Genomic DNA, 19,327 nt, shown 5'->3' with positions numbered 1-19,327 from the left:
TCAAGCCTCTGGAGTGGGACTTGAACCCTCAACCTTCTGACTCAGAAGACAATAATGCGACCCACTGAGCCACGGCTGGCACCAGAAAAACCTGCCTTCCACCAACTGACAATCAGCACTGCTGATGCCCAGCATCGGTAAGTCAATATGAGGTATCCAAGATCTGGAAGCGTGTAAGATGGCTGACATAATCATGCTACAAGAGGGCATGGACTCAAAAAAAAGAAAGACTTGCATTTCTATAGCGCCCTTCATGACCTCAAGACACTCCAAATGGCTTTACAGCCAATGAAGTACTTTTGAAGTGCAGTCACTGTTGTAATGTAGGAAACGCAGCAGCCAATTTGCGCACAGCAAGATCCCACAAACAGCAATGTGATAAATGATCTGCTAATCTGTTTCAGTGATGTTGGTTGAGGAATAAATATTGGCCTGAACACCAGGAGAGGGAGGGTGAACAGACAGTTTAGATTACACAGAGAATGGTGAATATATGGGACAGACTGCCTCCCTCGGGGGAGGAAGATTGTGTGGGCTAGTTTAAGAGGGGACTGGATGACGGTTTGTTGGATAAAGTGATTGAAGGGGTAGGACAGTGCAAATGGTCATTTTTTAAACTTCGGGACCATGCAGATAGACCAATGATTTCTTCTGATTCTTCACAATTTTACGCTACAGTGAGTCAGTCAGTGGGCAAGAATATAAAGGAAAAGTGGGACATCAAACAAGTGGCGCTATTTCCCATTTTAAGGCTGTTTTGCCTCCAATTCCAGTAAAAGATGGGCCTTTGTACCTTGAATCTTGGTGTGCAGGGCCTGAATCTGTTCAGCTTGCTTGCGGGTAGTCACTTTCAGATGATGATTTTCGAATTCCAGCTTAACAAAAAAGTGGAAAACAAAGAATTACATAGAATGTACAGCACAGAAACAGGCCTTTAGGCCCAACAGGTCTATATCAGTGTTTATGCTCCACTCTAGTCTCCGCCCTCCCTTCTTCATCTAAACCTATCAGCATATCCTTCTCTTCCTTTCTCCCTCATGTGTTTATCTAGCTTCCCCTCAAGTTCTCATCCTCCCATTCAAATCCCTCCATGGCCTCGCCCCTCCCGATCTCTGTAACCTCCTCCAGCCCTACCACCCTCCGAGATCTCTACGCTCCTCCAATTCTGGCCTCTTGCACATCCCCGATTTTAATCGCTCCACCATTGGCGGCCATGCCTCCAGCTGCCTAGGCCATAAGCTCTGGAATTCCCTCCCTAAACCTCTCTACCTCTCTCTCTTCTCCTTTAAGATACTCCGTAAAACCTAACACTTTGACCAAGCTTTTGATCACCTGTCCTAATATCTCCTTATGTGGCTCGGGGTCAAATTTTGTTTGATAATCGCTCCTGTGAAGAGCTTTGGGACGTTTTACTCTGTTAAAGGCGCTATATAAATGCAGGTTGTTATTGTTGTTAGCAAAATTTGAAGCCCAGGGGATTAAAGGGCCAGCTCCCGCCCCCAACCCGGTCAGGACGATTTCAGCTTCCAATCATAATCTGTGCTGAGGTAAATGATCTCAGCTGAGGGAGATGCAGGGGTCATGTAGATGGTCAAAGAACCTTGGGTTGGGGAAGAGAAAAACAAAATTAAAAGCAGTCAGAGTTTCCGTTCCATATTGTTATCCAGTGACCTCTGACCTCTGCTAGAATGATACTGGGGCCAAAAGGGTTCAATTATGAGGCCAGGTTGCCTAGAATGGACCTTCATCTCTTCGAGTATTGAAGATTAATGGGTGATCTAATTGAGGTGTTTAAGATGATTATAGGATTTGATAGGGTAGATAGAGAGAAACTATTTCCTCTGATGGGAGAGTCCAGAACAAGGGGGCATAACCTTAAATTTAGAGCTAGGCTGTTCAGGGGTGATGTCAGGAGGCATCTCTTCACACAAAGGGTAGTGGAAATCTGGAACTCTCTTTCCCCCAAAAAGCTGTTGAGGCTGGGGGTCAATTGAAAATGTCAAAACTGAGATTGATAGATTTTTGTTGGGTAAGGGTATTAAGGGTTATGGAATCAATGGGGATAGATGCAGTTAAGATACAGATCAGCCATGATCTAATTGAATGGTGGAACAGGCTCGAGGGGCTGAATGGCCTCCTCCTGTTCCTATGTTCTCGCGATGTTCCTATGCTAGAAAGTACAAGCAAGCGACCTTTGGTTGAGGGCAGGATAAGGCTCATCTGTGATGCCCTTGTGGTCGAATAGCATTCTGCTTTGCACCATCTAGGCGCACCTATGAAGAACGACGGTTATGGGCCCTGATACTGCGTCACGAGCCAGTGCCTTTGTGGGAGGGGAGGGGGGAACGAGGTGAGAAATAAATAAAGAGCGGGAGCTTCTCCCAAATGGTTAAGTCCAGGCTCGAGGTGTTTAATAATATTTTGACATCTCAGCGCTGGAATGCACGTTACTCATTTCACGATAACAGCAGGTCAGAGATCAAGGAATGTTCTGAGATTCCGGAATGATGATGTATTGCCTGGATGCAGCACCTGGTGTGGTATCAGGAAGGGGTCAGCTCAATCTATGGGCTACACTCAGTTAGACGATTTCAGCATCCCATAACTATTCGGGGTGGTGGGGAAGAGAGATGGGGAGACTATGACAGGGTTCCTCCCCCTAGTCCCTATCCAAACACTCCATGCTAGAAGGTACATGCGAGTGGAGATCAGGTGAGAACAACATTCCCTGCATCAAAAGCAAAATACTGCGGGTGCTGGAAATCTGAAATAAAAACAGAAAATGCTGGAGAAGCTCAGCAAGTCTGTGGAGAGAGAAACAGAGTTAATGTTCCAGGTCAGTGACCGTTCATCACAACTGGAAGAAGTTGAAGGTTTAACAGTTTTTAAGCAAATACAGAGCCAGGGAAAGGGGGAGGGAGGGGGGAGGAGGAAAGAACAAAAGGGAAGGTCTGTGATAGGGTGGAGGGCAGGAGTGATTAAATGACACGAGGGACGATGGTGCAAGGAAAGGAGGGTGGGAATGGGACAGGTAAAGAAACAAAAGATTGATCAGGAGGTGCTGTAAACGGCAACATCAGAACCATTACCAGCACCCGCTGACTGAAAAAATGGGAGCGGTGATTCTGATCTGAAGTTATTGAAATCAGTGTTGAGTCTGGAAGTTTGTAAAGTGCCTAATCGAAAGATGAGGGGCTGTTCCTCGAGCTTCCGTTGAGTTTCATTGGAACAGAGTAAGAGGCCGAGGATCGAGAGGTCAGAGTGGGAGTGGGATGGAGAATTAAAATGGCAAGTGACCGACATTCCCTGCGATGGGACCAAGCCTTCAGGGCAGGCACAGGAAAGTGAAAATGACTTCTCATTCTTCTCTTTGTACATTGACTGAGTCGCTATTTTCTTTCAATTCGCCCCTCTGGTTGTGCCAAGTTTTACGCACAGGGAAAGAAGTGTGGTCGTTCTCTGAGCATTGAATGGCCCCTCTCTCTCTCTGACCATTGAATGGCCCCTCTCTCTCTCTGACCATTGAATGGCCCCAGTCACTCTCTGACCATTGAATGGCCCCAGTCACTCTCTGACCATTGAACGGCCCCAGTCACTCTCTGACCATTGAACGGCCCCAGTCACTCTCTGACCATTGAATGGCCCCAGTCACTCTCTGACCATTGAATGGCCCCAGTCACTCTCTGACCATTGAATGGCCCCAGTCACTCTCTGACCATTGAATGGCCCCAGTCACTCTCTGACCATTGAATGGCCCCAGTCACTCTCTGACCATTGAATGGCCCCAGTCACTCTCTGACCATTGAATGGCCCCTTTCCATCTCCGGTCATTTGCTGACCATTAAATGGCCCCTCTCTATCCTCGGTCATTTGCTGACCATTAAATGGCCCCTCTCCATCCTCGGTCATTTCCTGACCATTAAATGGCCCCTCTCCATCCTCGGTCATTTCCTGACCATTAAATGGCCCCTCTCCATCCTCGGTCATTTCCTGACCATTAAATGGCCCCTCTCCGGCCTCGGTTTGTGAGGACACCGTGGTCCCAGAACTTGGGTACGGGTTTGGGGGGGTCGATGGGGAGGGTCCTTGAAGGGATCTGGGGGGAGGACCAGATATCTGCCTCTTCATATATATATTGCCCATCCCGAGTTGCTCTTGAGAAGGTGGTGGTGGGCCTTCCTCTTGAACCACTATTTGTTGACTTATTAACACTTTATTTTTGTTGCTGTACATTAAGGAAACCATTCTCCGCAGCAATAACACCCTTCTCCTTTGCTGCTTTTTATAAGGGTGGCCGGGGGAGGTGTGGGAGTTGGAGGGGGGGGGGGGGGGGGGGGGGGGGAGAAGGGGGTTGTCCTCAGGAGTGCCGACATCAGCGGAAGGAGCACTCCCTCCCACACAGAAAAACAAGAGTTTTAAATCCCCTGGACTGCACCAATAAATCTGAGCTTCTCAATAAATGTGCTGCTCGAGGCCATTCCCACAGAGCCTCACACCCAGGTCTTTCTGGGTAACGTCATGAAGACCTGGAAGTGTGAGTTGAAATCCCTCCCCCCCACCCTATAGCTCATGCCAAAGGGAGGAAGCTGGAGGCCGTGAGGAGATTCAACAACAAAACCTTGCATTTAGCGCCTTTAACATTGTAAAACGTCCCAAGGCACTTCACAGGAGCGATTATAAAATAAAATTTGGCACCGAGCCACATAAGGAGATATTAGGACAGGTGACCAGAAGCTTGGTCAAAGAGGTAGGTTTTAAGGAGCATCTTAAAGGAGGAGAGAGAGGTAGAGAGGCGGAGAGGTTTAGGGAGGGAATTCCAGAGCTTAGGGCCCAGACTGCTGAAGGCATTGCCGCCAATGGTGGAGCGATGAAAATTGGGGATGAGCAAGTTGCCTGAACTGGAGGAGTGCAGCAATCTGGGAGGGTTCAGTACTTCCATCCTCTCTAAAGTGGCTTCACTCAACCCCACAAATCACATCAAGGCTACACCCGGAACCAGAACTCAGCACTTACTTCTCTTAACTTAAACGTCACCCACTCTTTGATTCTGGCCGCCTTCTCTTCAATCACCTTCGCCTCCTGGGCTCTCAATTGATTCTGAGAAGTGAAGGGAAATTGAAAGTTTTTTCGCACCTTGAATGGGAATTTTTTTTTGAAAATTTTGCATAAACCACAAACCGGGACAAACGTAAACAGGTGACATGGACCGAGAACTTGGCAAGTTTGGCGACGAAGACACAAGATTAGGTTCTAAGCCCTCTCAGAGGTAAAATAAATAACAGCAATTACACACACACACACAAACACACACACACACACACACACAATGAAAACAAAACACGCCTCTCTGTTCAAATAGTAATAATGTTAGATGTGATTCTTAAACACCTCGGTGGTCACATGACCTATAATTGGGAAAGGAGGCGGGAAAAATTCCTTCCTAAACCTCCCAGCCCATTGATCCGGAAAATTGTGCGAGTGTCACCTCAGCCAAACCTGGGCTGTCCAATCCAACGCCAATGGTAACTCATTTAAAATGGATGGATTGGTGTGGATTGAAGGGTCACCCACAATACGACTGCCATGCTTATAAGGTGTCAGCTGTAGCTCAGTGGGTAGCACTCTTACCACTGAGTCTAAAGGTTGTGGGTTCAAGCCCCACTCCAGAGACTTGAACATGTAGTCTAGGCTGACACTCCCAGTATGTGTACCAAGGGTGTGCTGTACTGTCAAAGGTGCCGACTTTCAGATAAGATGTTAAACTAAGGCCCCATTTGCCCTCTTGGGTAGATGTAAAAGATCCCATGATGCTATCTTGAAGAAGTGCAGGGGAGTTCTCCCCAGTGTCCTGGCCAATATTTATCCCTCAACCAACATCATTAAAACAGATTATCTGGTCAGTATGTTTGTGGGAGCTGGCTGTGTGCAGGACCTCTGGGAAACCTGCACTTCCAGGTTTCCTGGCTGCTACAGCTCCCTGTAAATATTGGGACCGTTTCAAAAGTACTTTGTTGGCTGTGAAGTGCTTCATGACGTGGTGAAAGACGCTACATAAATACAAGTTCCTTCCTTTTTACCACTGCTGATGTTGCAATCTATTGTCTGTAGCATTTAGGGGAGGGGGCCGAGTGAGGCACATGTGATTTACAAAGAGGGGACTTTTCAATCCTTTGACATGTAAATATTGTGAGAGCCAGTTCCAGTCTATGCTACAGTTTTGGCCTACGTTTTTTTTTCCAGATTAAAATTTAGTAACTGGATGCTCACACCGAGTGACCAGCTTTAGAAATGATGGGGGTGAAATCGGTCTTTGGTGGTAGTGCAAAATAGGCCATAGTGAATAGGCTGCTGATTGGCTATGGCCCGTTTTGCTCTATTGATTATTGGCTATGGCCCGTTTCGCTCTACTGATTATTGGCTATGGCCCGTTTAGCTCTAATGCTGATTGGCTAGGGTCCGATTTCGCTCTATTGCTGATTGGCTAGGGTCCGATTTCGCTCTATTGCTGAAGACCCATTTCACACCCCAAGGTTTTCATTATCTCCTGTTTGCCCCCCCACCCCTCGTCTCCTCGAGGCACGAGGGTACTGACGCATATGGTGAGAATTCTTCTCTGCTACGTCACCCAAATAACCATCTTTCGTCCATGAGCCGAGACAGTGAGAGTTGGCAGGCTATCAGCCTGGGGTGGGGAACCATAGCGGAGCACAACCCTGTCCTACAAGGAAATCCCCACATATGCTTATGCAGTAGGAGATCACTGGATGGTGATAAGGAGCTGAAACTCTGGCTCATCCCTTCCATGCCTAACCCAGGGGTTGAAGCCAGTTATATGTTCCCTACTGCCTTCTGCTGTGATCAGCATCATTGGTCATTGAATCTGGGATCTTCCTTTTCTATACTGCTTAATATATAAATATATTTCTATACAGCTTTCTATACACCTCCCAAAACCCGTCAACCTCCACTACCTAGAAGGACAAATGCAGCAGGCACATGGGAACACTGTCACCTCCAAGTTCCCCTCCAAGTCACACACCATCCTGACTTGGAAATATATCACCGTTCCTTCATCGTCGCTGGGTCAAAATCCTGGAACTCCCTACCTAACAGCACTGTGGGAGAACCTTCACCACACGGACTGCAGCGGTTCAAGAAGGCGGCTCACCACCACCTTCTCAAGGGCAATTAGGGATGGACAATAAATGCTGGCCTTTCGACGAAGCCCACATCCCGAGAATGAATAAGAAAAATATTACACAAGCATTTATACACTGAACCATTGGAGCGACCCAGTGGAATCTTGCTCTGCAGAATTAATGTAAGTTAAAAAAAAGAGATTTTTTTTTAAATAAAGGTTTTTCAAGGTCTTGCCTGATCTTCAAATAACTTAAAGATATGTAATTACGTTTGAAGCCAAACTGACAATTGCAATGTATTTTGCTGAGGTACCTGTTTGTCCAACTGTTGTTCCAGCCTCTGAATCGCATCGTCCTTCTCCTGCAGCGAATTGGTCACCTCTTGGTACCTCTTGTATAAACTATTCTCCGATTCACTGGTCTGGACATTGGCTGCTTTCAATTTCTCCCTCATTGCCTGCACCTGATCAGCGTTAAAAGAAAAACGAGATTTAGAAGAGAAATCCGACATTAAAGGTTCTGTGTAAATACAAGTTGTTGTTAATGGATGAATGCTGCCAGATGAAGCTGGGGATGTCAAGGATATGGGGTGGCCTCATGGCCAGGGATGGTAACCAATTAAAACCCTGTGATACAGTGTGATGGGGAGGGGGCATTGAATGTTTAATATAGTGTGATGGGGAGGGGGGAATGAATGTTTAATACAGTGTGATGGGGAGGGGGAATGAATGTTTAATATAGTGTGATGGGGAGGGGGGAATGAATGTTTAATATAGTGTGATGGGGAGGGGGGAATGAATGTTTAATAAAGTGTGATGGGGAGGGGGGAATGAATGTTTAATATAGTGTGATGGGGAGGGGGGAATGAATGTTTAATATAGTGTGATGGGGAGGGGGGAATGAATGATTAATATAGTGTGATGGGGAGGGGGGAATGAATGTTTAATATAGTGTGATGGGGAGGGGGGAATGAATGTTTAATATAGTGTGATGGGGAGGGGGGAATGAATGTTTAATACAGTGTGATGGGGAGGGGGGAATGAATGTTTAATATAGTGTGATGGGGAGGGGGGAATGAATGTTTAATACAGTGTGATGGGGAGGGGGGAATGAATGTTTAATATAGTGTGATGGGGAGGGGGGAATGAATGTTTAATATAGTGTGATGGGGAGGGGGGAATGAATGTTTAATATAGTGTGATGGGGAGGGGGGAATGAATGTTTAATATAGTGTGATGGGGAGGGGGGAATGAATGTTTAATATAGTGTGATGGGGAGGGGGGAATGAATGTTTAATATAGTGTGATGGGGAGGGGGGAATGAATGTTTAATACAGTGTGATGGGGAGGGGGGAATGAATGTTTAATACAGTGTGATGGGGAGGGGGGAATGAATGTTTAATATAGTGTGATGGGGAGGGGGGAATGAATGTTTAATACAGTGTGATGGGGAGGGGGGAATGAATGTTTAATATCGTGTGATGGGGAGGGGGGAATGAATGTTTAATATAGTGTGATGGGGAGGGGGGAATGAATGTTTAATATAGTGTGATGGGGAGGGGGGAATGAATGTTTAATATAGTGTGATGGGGAGGGGGGAATGAATGTTTAATACAGTGTGATGGGGAGGGGGGAATGAATGTTTAATATAGTGTGATGGGGAGGGGGGAATGAATGTTTAATATAGTGTGATGGGGAGGGGGGAATGAATGTTTAATATAGTGTGATGGGGAGGGGGGAATGAATGTTTAATATAGTGTGATGGGGAGGGGGGAATGAATGTTTAATATAGTGTGATGGGGAGGGGGGAATGAATGTTTAATACAGTGTGATGGGGAGGGGGGAATGAATGTTTAATACAGTGTGATGGGGAGGGGGGAATGAATGTTTAATATAGTGTGATGGGGAGGGGGGAATGAATGTTTAATACAGTGTGATGGGGAGGGGGGAATGAATGTTTAATATAGTGTGATGGGGAGGGGGGAATGAATGTTTAATATAGTGTGATGGGGAGGGGGGAATGAATGTTTAATATAGTGTGATGGGGAGGGGGGAATGAATGTTTAATACAGTGTGATGGGGAGGGGGGAATGAATGTTTAATACAGTGTGATGGGGAGGGGGGAATGAATGTTTAATACAGTGTGATGGGGAGGGGGGAATGAATGTTTAATACAGTGTGATGGGGAGGGGGGAATGAATGTTTAATACAGTGTGATGGGGAGGGGGGAATGAATGTTTAATATAGTGTGATGGGGAGGGGGGAATGAATGTTTAATATAGTGTGATGGGGAGGGGGGAATGAATGTTTAATACAGTGTGATGGGGAGGGGGGAATGAATGTTTAATACAGTGTGATGGGGAGGGGGGAATGAATGTTTAATACAGTGTGATGGGGAGGGGGGAATGAATGTTTAATACAGTGTGATGGGGAGGGGGGAATGAATGTTTAATATAGTGTGATGGGGAGGGGGGAATGAATGTTTAATATAGTGTGATGGGGAGGGGGGAATGAATGTTTAATACAGTGTGATGGGGAGGGGGGAATGAATGTTTAATATAGTGTGATGGGGAGGGGGGAATGAATGTTTAATACAGTGTGATGGGGAGGGGGGAATGAATGTTTAATATAGTGTGATGGGGAGGGGGGAATGAATGTTTAATATAGTGTGATGGGGAGGGGGGAATGAATGTTTAATACAGTGTGATGGGGAGGAGGGAATGAATGTTTAATATAGTGTGATGGGGAGGGGGGAATGAATGTTTAATATAGTGTGATGGGGAGGGGGGAATGAATGTTTAATACAGTGTGATGGGGAGGGGGGAATGAATGTTTAATATAGTGTGATGGGGAGGGGGGAATGAATGTTTAATATAGTGTGATGGGGAGGGGGGAATGAATGTTTAATACAGTGTGATGGGGAGGGGGGAATGAATGTTTAATATAGTGTGATGGGGAGGGGGGAATGAATGTTTAATATAGTGTGATGGGGAGGGGGGAATGAATGTTTAATATAGTGTGATGGGGAGGGGGGAATGAATGTTTAATATAGTGTGATGGGGAGGGGGGAATGAATGTTTAATACAGTGTGATGGGGAGGGGGGAATGAATGTTTAATACAGTGTGATGGGGAGGGGGGAATGAATGTTTAATATAGTGTGATGGGGAGGGGGGAATGAATGTTTAATATAGTGTGATGGGGAGGGGGGAATGAATGTTTAATATAGTGTGATGGGGAGGGGGGAATGAATGTTTAATATAGTGTGATGGGGAGGGGGGAATGAATGTTTAATATAGTGTGATGGGGAGGGGGGAATGAATGTTTAATACAGTGTGATGGGGAGGGGGGAATGAATGTTTAATATAGTGTGATGGGGAGGGGGGAATGAATGTTTAATATCGTGTGATGGGGAGGGGGGAATGAATGTTTAATACAGTGTGATGGGGAGGGGGGAATGAATGTTTAATATAGTGTGATGGGGAGGGGGGAATGAATGTTTAATATAGTGTGATGGGGAGGGGGGAATGAATGTTTAATATAGTGTGATGGGGAGGGGGGAATGAATGTTTAATACAGTGTGATGGGGAGGGGGGAATGAATGTTTAATACAGTGTGATGGGGAGGGGGGAATGAATGTTTAATGCAGTGTGATGGGGAGGGGGGAATGAATGTTTAATATACTGTGATGGGGAGGGGGGAATGAATGTTTAATATAGTGTGATGGGGAGGGGGGAATGAATGTTTAATATAGTGTGATGGGGAGGGGGGAATGAATGTTTAATACAGTGTGATGGGGAGGGGGGAGTGAATGTTTAATATAGTGTGATGGGGAGGGGGGAATGAATGTTTAATACAGTGTGATGGGGAGGGGGGAATGAATGTTTAATACAGTGTGATGGGGAGGGGGGAATGAATGTTTAATATAGTGTGATGGGGAGGGGGGAATGAATGTTTAATATAGTGTGATGGGGAGGGGGGAATGAATGTTTAATACAGTGTGATGGGGAGGGGGGAATGAATGTTTAATACAGTGTGATGGGGAGGGGGGAATGAATGTTTAATATAGTGTGATGGGGAGGGGGGAATGAATGTTTAATATAGTGTGATGGGGAGGGGGGAATGAATGTTTAATATAGTGTGATGGGGAGGGGGGAATGAATGTTTAATATAGTGTGATGAGGAGGGGGGAATGAATGTTTAATATAGTGTGATGGGGAGGGGGGAATGAATGTTTAATATAGTGTGATGGGGAGGGGGGAATGAATGTTTAATACAGTGTGATGGGGAGGGGGGAATGAATGTTTAATATAGTGTGATGGGGAGGGGGGAATGAATGTTTAATATAGTGTGATGGGGAGGGGGGAATGAATGTTTAATACAGTGTGATGGGGAGGGGGGAATGAATGTTTAATATAGTGTGATGGGGAGGGGGGAATGAATGTTTAATATAGTGTGATGGGGAGGGGGGAATGAATGTTTAATACAGTGTGATGGGGAGGGGGGAATGAATGTTTAATATAGTGTGATGGGGAGGGGGGAATGAATGTTTAATATAGTGTGATGGGGAGGGGGGAATGAATGTTTAATACAGTGTGATGGGGAGGGGGGAATGAATGTTTAATATAGTGTGATGGGGAGGGGGGAATGAATGTTTAATACAGTGTGATGGGGAGGGGGGAATGAATGTTTAATACAGTGTGATGGGGAGGGGGGAATGAATGTTTAATATAGTGTGATGGGGAGGGGGGAATGAATGTTTAATACAGTGTGATGGGGAGGGGGGAATGAATGTTTAATATAGTGTGATGGGGAGGGGGGAATGAATGTTTAATATAGTGTGATGGGGAGGGGGGAATGAATGTTTAATATAGTGTGATGGGGAGGGGGGAATGAATGTTTAATATAGTGTGATGGGGAGGGGGGAATGAATGTTTAATATAGTGTGATGGGGAGGGGGAATGAATGTTTAATATAGTGTGATGGGGAGGGGGGGAATGAATGTTTAATACAGTGTGATGGGGAGGGGGGAATGAATGTTTAATATAGTGTGATGGGGAGGGGGGAATGAATGTTTAATACAGTGTGATGGGGAGGGGGGAATGAATGTTTAATACAGTGTGATGGGGAGGGGGGAATGAATGTTTAATATAGTGTGATGGGGAGGGGGGAATGAATGTTTAATACAGTGTGATGGGGAGGGGGGAATGAATGTTTAATATAGTGTGATGGGGAGGGGGGAATGAATGTTTAATATAGTGTGATGGGGAGGGGGGATTGAATGTTTAATATAGTGTGATGGGGAGGGGGGAATGAATGTTTAATATAGTGTGATGGGGAGGGGGGATTGAATGTTTAATATAGTGTGATGGGGAGGGGGGAATGAATGTTTAATATAGTGTGATGGGGAGGGGGGAGTGAATGTTTAATATCGTGTGATGGGGAGGGGGGAATGAATGTTTAATATAGTGTGATGGGGAGGGGGGAATGAATGTTTAATATAGTGTGATGGGGAGGGGGGAATGAATGTTTAATATAGTGTGATGGGGAGGGGGGAATGAATGTTTAATATAGTGTGATGGGGAGGGGGGAATGAATGTTTAATACAGTGTGATGGGGAGGGGGGAATGAATGTTTAATATAGTGTGATGGGGAGGGGGGAATGAATGTTTAATACAGTGTGATGGGGAGGGGGGAATGAATGTTTAATACAGTGTGATGGGGAGGGGGGAATGAATGTTTAATATAGTGTGATGGGGAGGGGGGAATGAATGTTTAATACAGTGTGATGGGGAGGGGGGAATGAATGTTTAATGCAGTGTGATGGGGAGGGGGGAATGAATGTTTAATATAGTGTGATGGGGAGGGGGGAATGAATGTTTAATACAGTGTGATGGGGAGGGGGGAATGAATGTTTAATACAGTGTGATGGGGAGGGGGGAATGAATGTTTAATACAGTGTGATGGGGAGGGGGGAATGAATGTTTAATACAGTGTGATGGGGAGGGGGGAATGAATGTTTAATACAGTGTGATGGGGAGGGGGGAATGAATGTTTAATATAGTGTGATGGGGAGGGGGGAATGAATGTTTAATACAGTGTGATGGGGAGGGGGGAATGAATGTTTAATACAGTGTGATGGGGAGGGGGGAATGAATGTTTAATACAGTGTGATGGGGAGGGGGGAATGAATGTTTAATACAGTGTGATGGGGAGGGGGGAATGAATGTTTAATACAGTGTGATGGGGAGGGGGGAATGAATGTTTAATATAGTGTGATGGGGAGGGGGGAATGAATGTTTAATATAGTGTGATGGGGAGGGGGGAATGAATGTTTAATATAGTGTGATGGGGAGGGGGGAATGAATGTTTAATATAGTGTGATGGGGAGGGGGGAATGAATGTTTAATATAGTGTGATGGGGAGGGGGAATGAATGTTTAATACAGTGTGATGGGGAGGGGGGAATGAATGTTTAATATAGTGTGATGGGGAGGGGGGAATGAATGTTTAATATAGTGTGATGGGGAGGGGGGAATGAATGTTTAATATAGTGTGATGGGGAGGGGGGAATGAATGTTTAATATAGTGTGATGGGGAGGGGGGAATGAATGTTTAATATAGTGTGATGGGGAGGGGGAATGAATGTTAATACAGTGTGATGGGGAGGGGGGAATGAATGTTTAATATAGTGTGATGGGAGGGGGAATGAATGTTTAATATAGTGTGATGGGGAGGGGGGAATGAATGTTTAATATCAGTGTGATGGGGAGGGGGGAATGAATGTTTAATACAGTGTGATGGGGAGGGGGGAATGAATGTTTAATACAGTGTGATGGGGAGGGGGGGAATGAATGTTTAATATAGTGTGATGGGGAGGGGGGAATGAATGTTTAATATAGTGTGATGGGAGGGGGGAATGAATGTTTAATACAGTGTGATGGGGAGGGGGAATGAATGTTTAATATAGTGTGATGGGGAGGGGGGGAATGAATGTTTAATATAGTGTGATGGGGAGGGGGGAATGAATGTTTAATATAGTGTGATGGGGAGGGGGGAATGAATGTTTAATACAGTGTGATGGGGAGGGGGGAATGAATGTTTAATACAGTGTGATGGGGAGGGGGGAGTGAATGTTTAATATAGTGTGATGGGGAGGGGGGAATGAATGTTTAATACAGTGTGATGGGGAGGGGGGAATGAATGTTTAATACAGTGTGATGGGGAGGGGGGAATGAATGTTTAATACAGTGTGATGGGGAGGGGGGAATGAATGTTTAATATAGTGTGATGGGGAGGGGGGAATGAATGTTTAATACAGTGTGATGGGGAGGGGGGAATGAATGTTTAATATAGTGTGATGAGGAGGGGGGAATGAATGTTTAATATAGTGTGATGGGGAGGGGGGAATGAATGTTTAATATAGTGTGATGGGGAGGGGGGAATGAATGTTTAATATAGTGTGATGGGGAGGGGGGAATGAATGTTTAATACAGTGTGATGGGGAGGGGGAATGAATGTTTAATACAGTGTGATGGGGAGGGGGGAATGAATGTTTAATACAGTGTGATGGGGAGGGGGGAATGAATGTTTAATATAGTGTGATGGGGAGGGGGAATGAATGTTTAATTAGTGTGATGGGGAGGGGGAATGAATGTTTAATACAGTGTGATGGGGAGGGGGGAATGAATGTTTAATACAGTGTGATGGGGAGGGGGGAATGAATGTTTAATACAGTGTGATGGGGAGGGGGGAATGAATGTTTAATATAGTGTGATGGGGAGGGGGGAATGAATGTTTAATATAGTGTGATGGGGAGGGGGGGAATGAATGTTTAATATAGTGTGATGGGGAGGGGGGAATGAATGTTTAATACAGTGTGATGGGGAGGGGGGAATGAATGTTTAATACAGTGTGATGGGGAGGGGGGAATGAATGTTTAATATAGTGTGATGGGGAGGGGGGAATGAATGTTTAATATAGTGTGATGGGGAGGGGGGAATGAATGTTTAATATAGTGTGATGGGGAGGGGGAATGAATGTTTAATATAGTGTGATGGGGAGGGGGGAATGAATGTTTAATACAGTGTGATGGGGAGGGGGGAATGAATGTTTAATACAGTGTGATGGGGAGGGGGGGAATGAATGTTTAATACAGTGTGATGGGAGGGGGGAATGAATGTTTAATATAGTGTGATGGGGAGGGGGGAATGAATGTTTAATATTGTGTGATGGGGAGGGGGGAATGAATGTTTAATATAGTGTGATGGGAGGGGGGAATGAATGTTTAATATAGTGTGATGGGGAGGGGGGAATGAATGTTTAATATAGTGTGATGGGGAGGGGGGAATGAATGTTTAATACAGTGTGATGGGGAGGGGGGAATGAATGTTTAATACAGTGTGATGGGGAGGGGGAATGAATGTTTAATATAGTGTGATGGGGAGGGGGGAATGAATGTTTAATATAGTGTGATGGGGAGGGGGGGAATGAATGTTTAATACAGTGTGATGGGGAGGGGGGAATGAATGTTTAATATAGTGTGATGGGGAGGGGGGAATGAATGTTTAATATAGTGTGATGGGGAGGGGGGAATGAATGTTTAATACAGTGTGATGGGGAGGGGGGAATGAATGTTTAATACAGTGTGATGGGGAGGGGGAATGAATGTTTAATATAGTGTGATGGGGAGGGGGGGAATGAATGTTTAATATAGTGTGATGGGGAGGGGGGAATGAATGTTTAATATAGTGTGATGGGGAGGGGGGAATGAATGTTTAATATAGTGTGATGGGGAGGGGGGAATGAATGTTTAATATAGTGTGATGGGGAGGGGGGAATGAATGTTTAATATAGTGTGATGGGGAGGGGGGAATGAATGTTTAATATAGTGTGATGGGGAGGGGGGAATGAATGTTTAATATAGTGTGATGGGGAGGGGGGAATGAATGTTTAATATAGTGTGATGGGGAGGGGGGGAATGAATGTTTAATATAGTGTGATGGGGAGGGGGGAATGAATGTTTAATACAGTGTGATGGGGAGGGGGGAATGAATGTTTAATATAGTGTGATGGGAGGGGGGAATGAATGTTTAATATAGTGTGATGGGGAGGGGGGAATGAATGTTTAATACAGTGTGATGGGGAGGGGGGAATGAATGTTTAATACAGTGTGATGGGGAGGGGGGAATGAATGTTTAATATAGTGTGATGGGGAGGGGGGAATGAATGTTTAATATAGTGTGATGGGGAGGGGGGAATGAATGTTTAATATAGTGTGATGGGGAGGGGGGAATGAATGTTTAATACAGTGTGATGGGGAGGGGGAATGAATGTTTAATATAGTGTGATGGGGAGGGGGGAATGAATGTTTAATACAGTGTGATGGGGAGGGGGGAATGAATGTTTAATATAGTGTGATGGGGAGGGGGGAATGAATGTTTAATACAGTGTGATGGGGAGGGGGGAATGAATGTTTAATATAGTGTGATGGGGAGGGGGGAATGAATGTTTAATACAGTGTGATGGGGAGGGGGGAATGAATGTTTAATATAGTGTGATGGGGAGGGGGGAATGAATGTTTAATACAGTGTGATGGGGAGGGGGGAATGAATGTTTAATATAGTGTGATGGGGAGGGGGGAATGAATGTTTAATATAGTGTGATGGGGAGGGGGGAATGAATGTTTAATATAGTGTGATGGGGAGGGGGGAATGAATGTTTAATACAGTGTGATGGGGAGGGGGGAATGAATGTTTAATACAGTGTGATGGGGAGGGGGAATGAATGTTTAATATAGTGTGATGGGAGGGGGGAATGAATGTTTAATATAGTGTGATGGGGAGGGGGGAATGAATGTTTAATATGTGTGATGGGGAGGGGGAATGAATGTTTATAAGTGTGATGGGGAGGGGGAATGAATGTTTAATACAGTGTGATGGGAGGGGGAATGAATGTTTAATATAGTGTGATGGGGAGGGGGGGAATGAATGTTTAATATAGTGTGATGGGGAGGGGGGAATGAATGTTTAATATAGTGTGATGGGGAGGGGGGAATGAATGTTTAATATAGTGTGATGGGGAGGGGGGAATGAATGTTTAATATAGTGTGATGGGGAGGGGGGAATGAATGTTTAATACAGTGTGATGGGGAGGGGGGAATGAATGTTTAATATAGTGTGATGGGGAGGGGGAATGAATGTTTAATATAGTGTGATGGGGAGGGGGGAATGAATGTTTAATATAGTGTGATGGGGAGGGGGGAATGAATGTTTAATACAGTGTGATGGGGAGGGGGGAATGAATGTTTAATACAGTGTGATGGGGAGGGGGGGAATGAATGTTTAATATAGTGTGATGGGGAGGGGGGAATGAATGTTTAATATAGTGTGATGGGGAGGGGGAATGAATGTTTAATTAGTGTGATGGGGAGGGGGGAATGAATGTTTAATATAGTGTGATGGGGAGGGGGGAATGAATGTTTAATTTAGTGTGATGGGGAGGGGGGAATGAATGTTTAATATAGTGTGATGGGGAGGGGGGAATGAATGTTTAATATAGTGTGATGGGGAGGGGGGAATGAATGTTTAATATAGTGTGATGGGGAGGGGGGAATGTATGTTTAATATAGTGTGATGGGGAGGGGGGAATGAATGTTTAATATTGTGTGATGGGGAGGGGGGAATGAATGTTTAATTAGTGTGATGGGAGGGGGAATGATTGTTTAATATAGTGTGATGGGGAGGGGGGAATGAATGTTTAATATAGTGTGATGGGGAGGGGGGAATGAATGTTTAATATAGTGTGATGGGGAGGGGGGATTGAATGTTTAATATAGTGTGATGGGGAGGGGGGAATGAATGTTTAATATAGTGTGATGGGGAGGGGGGAATGAATGTTTAATACAGTGTGATGGGGAGGGGGGAATGAATGTTTAATACAGTGTGATGGGGAGGGGGGAATGAATGTTTAATACAGTGTGATGGGGAGGGGGGAATGAATGTTTAATATAGTGTGATGGGGAGGGGGAATGAATGTTTAATATAGTGTGATGGGGAGGGGGGAATGATGTTTAATATAGTGTGATGGGGAGGGGGGAATGAATGTTTTAATATAGTGTGATGGGGAGGGGGGAATGAATGTTTAATATAGTGTGATGGGGAGGGGGGGAATGAATGTTTAATATAGTGTGATGGGGAGGGGGGAATGAATGTTTAATATAGTGTGATGGGGAGGGGGGAATGAATGTTTAATATAGTGTGATGGGGAGGGGGGAATGAATGTTTAATATAGTGTGATGGGGAGGGGGGAATGAATGTTTAATATAGTGTGATGGGGAGGGGGGAATGAATGTTTAATATAGTGTGATGGGGGAGGGGGGAATGAATGTTTAATAAGTGTGATGGGAGGGGGGAATGAATGTTTAATATAGTGTGATGGGGGAGGGGGGAATGAATGTTTAATATAGTGTGATGGGGAGGGGGGAATGAATGTTTAATATAGTGTGATGGGGAGGGGGGAATGAATGTTTAATATAGTGTGATGGGGAGGGGGGAATGAATGTTTAATATAGTGTGATGGGGAGGGGGGAATGAATGTTTAATATAGTGTGATGGGGAGGGGGGAATGAATGTTTAATATTGTTGTGATGGGGTGGGGGGATTGAATGTTTATTAAGTGTGATGGGGAGGGGGGAATGAATGTTTAATAAGTGTGATGGGGAGGGGGGAATGAATGTTTAATACAGTGTGATGGGGAGGGGGGAATGAATGTTTATTATAGTGTGATGGGGAGGGGGGAATTGAATGTTTAATATAGTGTGATGGGGAGGGGGGAATGAATGTTTATACAGTGTGATGGGGTGGGGGGAATGAATGTTTAATATAGTGTGATGGGGAGGGGGGGAATGATGTTTAATATAGTGTGATGGGGAGGGGGGAATGAATGTTTAAAGTGTGATGGGGGGGGGGAATGAATGTTTAATATAGTGTGATGGGGAGGGGGGGAATGAATGTTTAATATAGTGTGATGGGGGAGGGGGGAATGAATGTTTAATATAGTGTGATGGGGAGGGGGGAATGAATGTTTAATATAGTGTGATGGGGGAGGGGGGAATGAATGTTTAATAAGTGTGATGGAGGGGGGGAATGTTTAATATAGTGTGATGGGGAGGGGGGGGAATGAATGTTTAAT

The 19,327-nt window shown here is 45.1% G+C and overlaps 1 protein-coding gene across 1 annotated transcript; it reads right to left on the bottom strand.

Moving 5' to 3' along the window:
- Positions 1–591: 591 nt before the first annotated feature.
- Positions 592–7,808, bottom strand: LOC137308303 (pleckstrin homology domain-containing family H member 1-like). Its single transcript, XM_067977106.1, has 3 exons — positions 7,453–7,808; positions 5,014–5,097; positions 592–875 (listed from the first exon to the last, which is right to left on the bottom strand). The coding sequence occupies exons 1-3, from the start codon at positions 7,648–7,650 to the stop codon at positions 747–749; spliced, it is 411 nt and encodes a 136-aa protein (XP_067833207.1). The 5' UTR covers positions 7,651–7,808; the 3' UTR covers positions 592–746.
- Between the last annotated feature and the right edge of the window lie 11,519 nt (positions 7,809–19,327).

This window comes from Heptranchias perlo, unplaced genomic scaffold (assembly GCF_035084215.1).
Source record: "Heptranchias perlo isolate sHepPer1 unplaced genomic scaffold, sHepPer1.hap1 HAP1_SCAFFOLD_1279, whole genome shotgun sequence".
Classification (NCBI taxonomy): Eukaryota; Metazoa; Chordata; class Chondrichthyes; order Hexanchiformes; family Hexanchidae; genus Heptranchias; species Heptranchias perlo.
The sequence above is the reverse complement of the archived record's forward strand: the minus strand, read 5'-3'. Positions and strand labels throughout refer to the sequence as shown.

Excerpts from the sequence above, each read along its gene's own strand:
- LOC137308303 (XM_067977106.1), bottom strand. The coding sequence starts at position 7,650 with ATGTCGGATTTCTCTTCTAAATCTCGTTTTTCTTTTAACGCTGATCAG. Across the intron at positions 5,098-7,452 it reads AACAACAGTTGGACAAACAG|AATCAATTGAGAGCCCAGGA; the intron begins GTACCTCAGCAA and ends TTCACTTCTCAG. Across the intron at positions 876-5,013 it reads TGACGTTTAAGTTAAGAGAA|CTGGAATTCGAAAATCATCA; the intron begins GTAAGTGCTGAG and ends TTTTTTGTTAAG.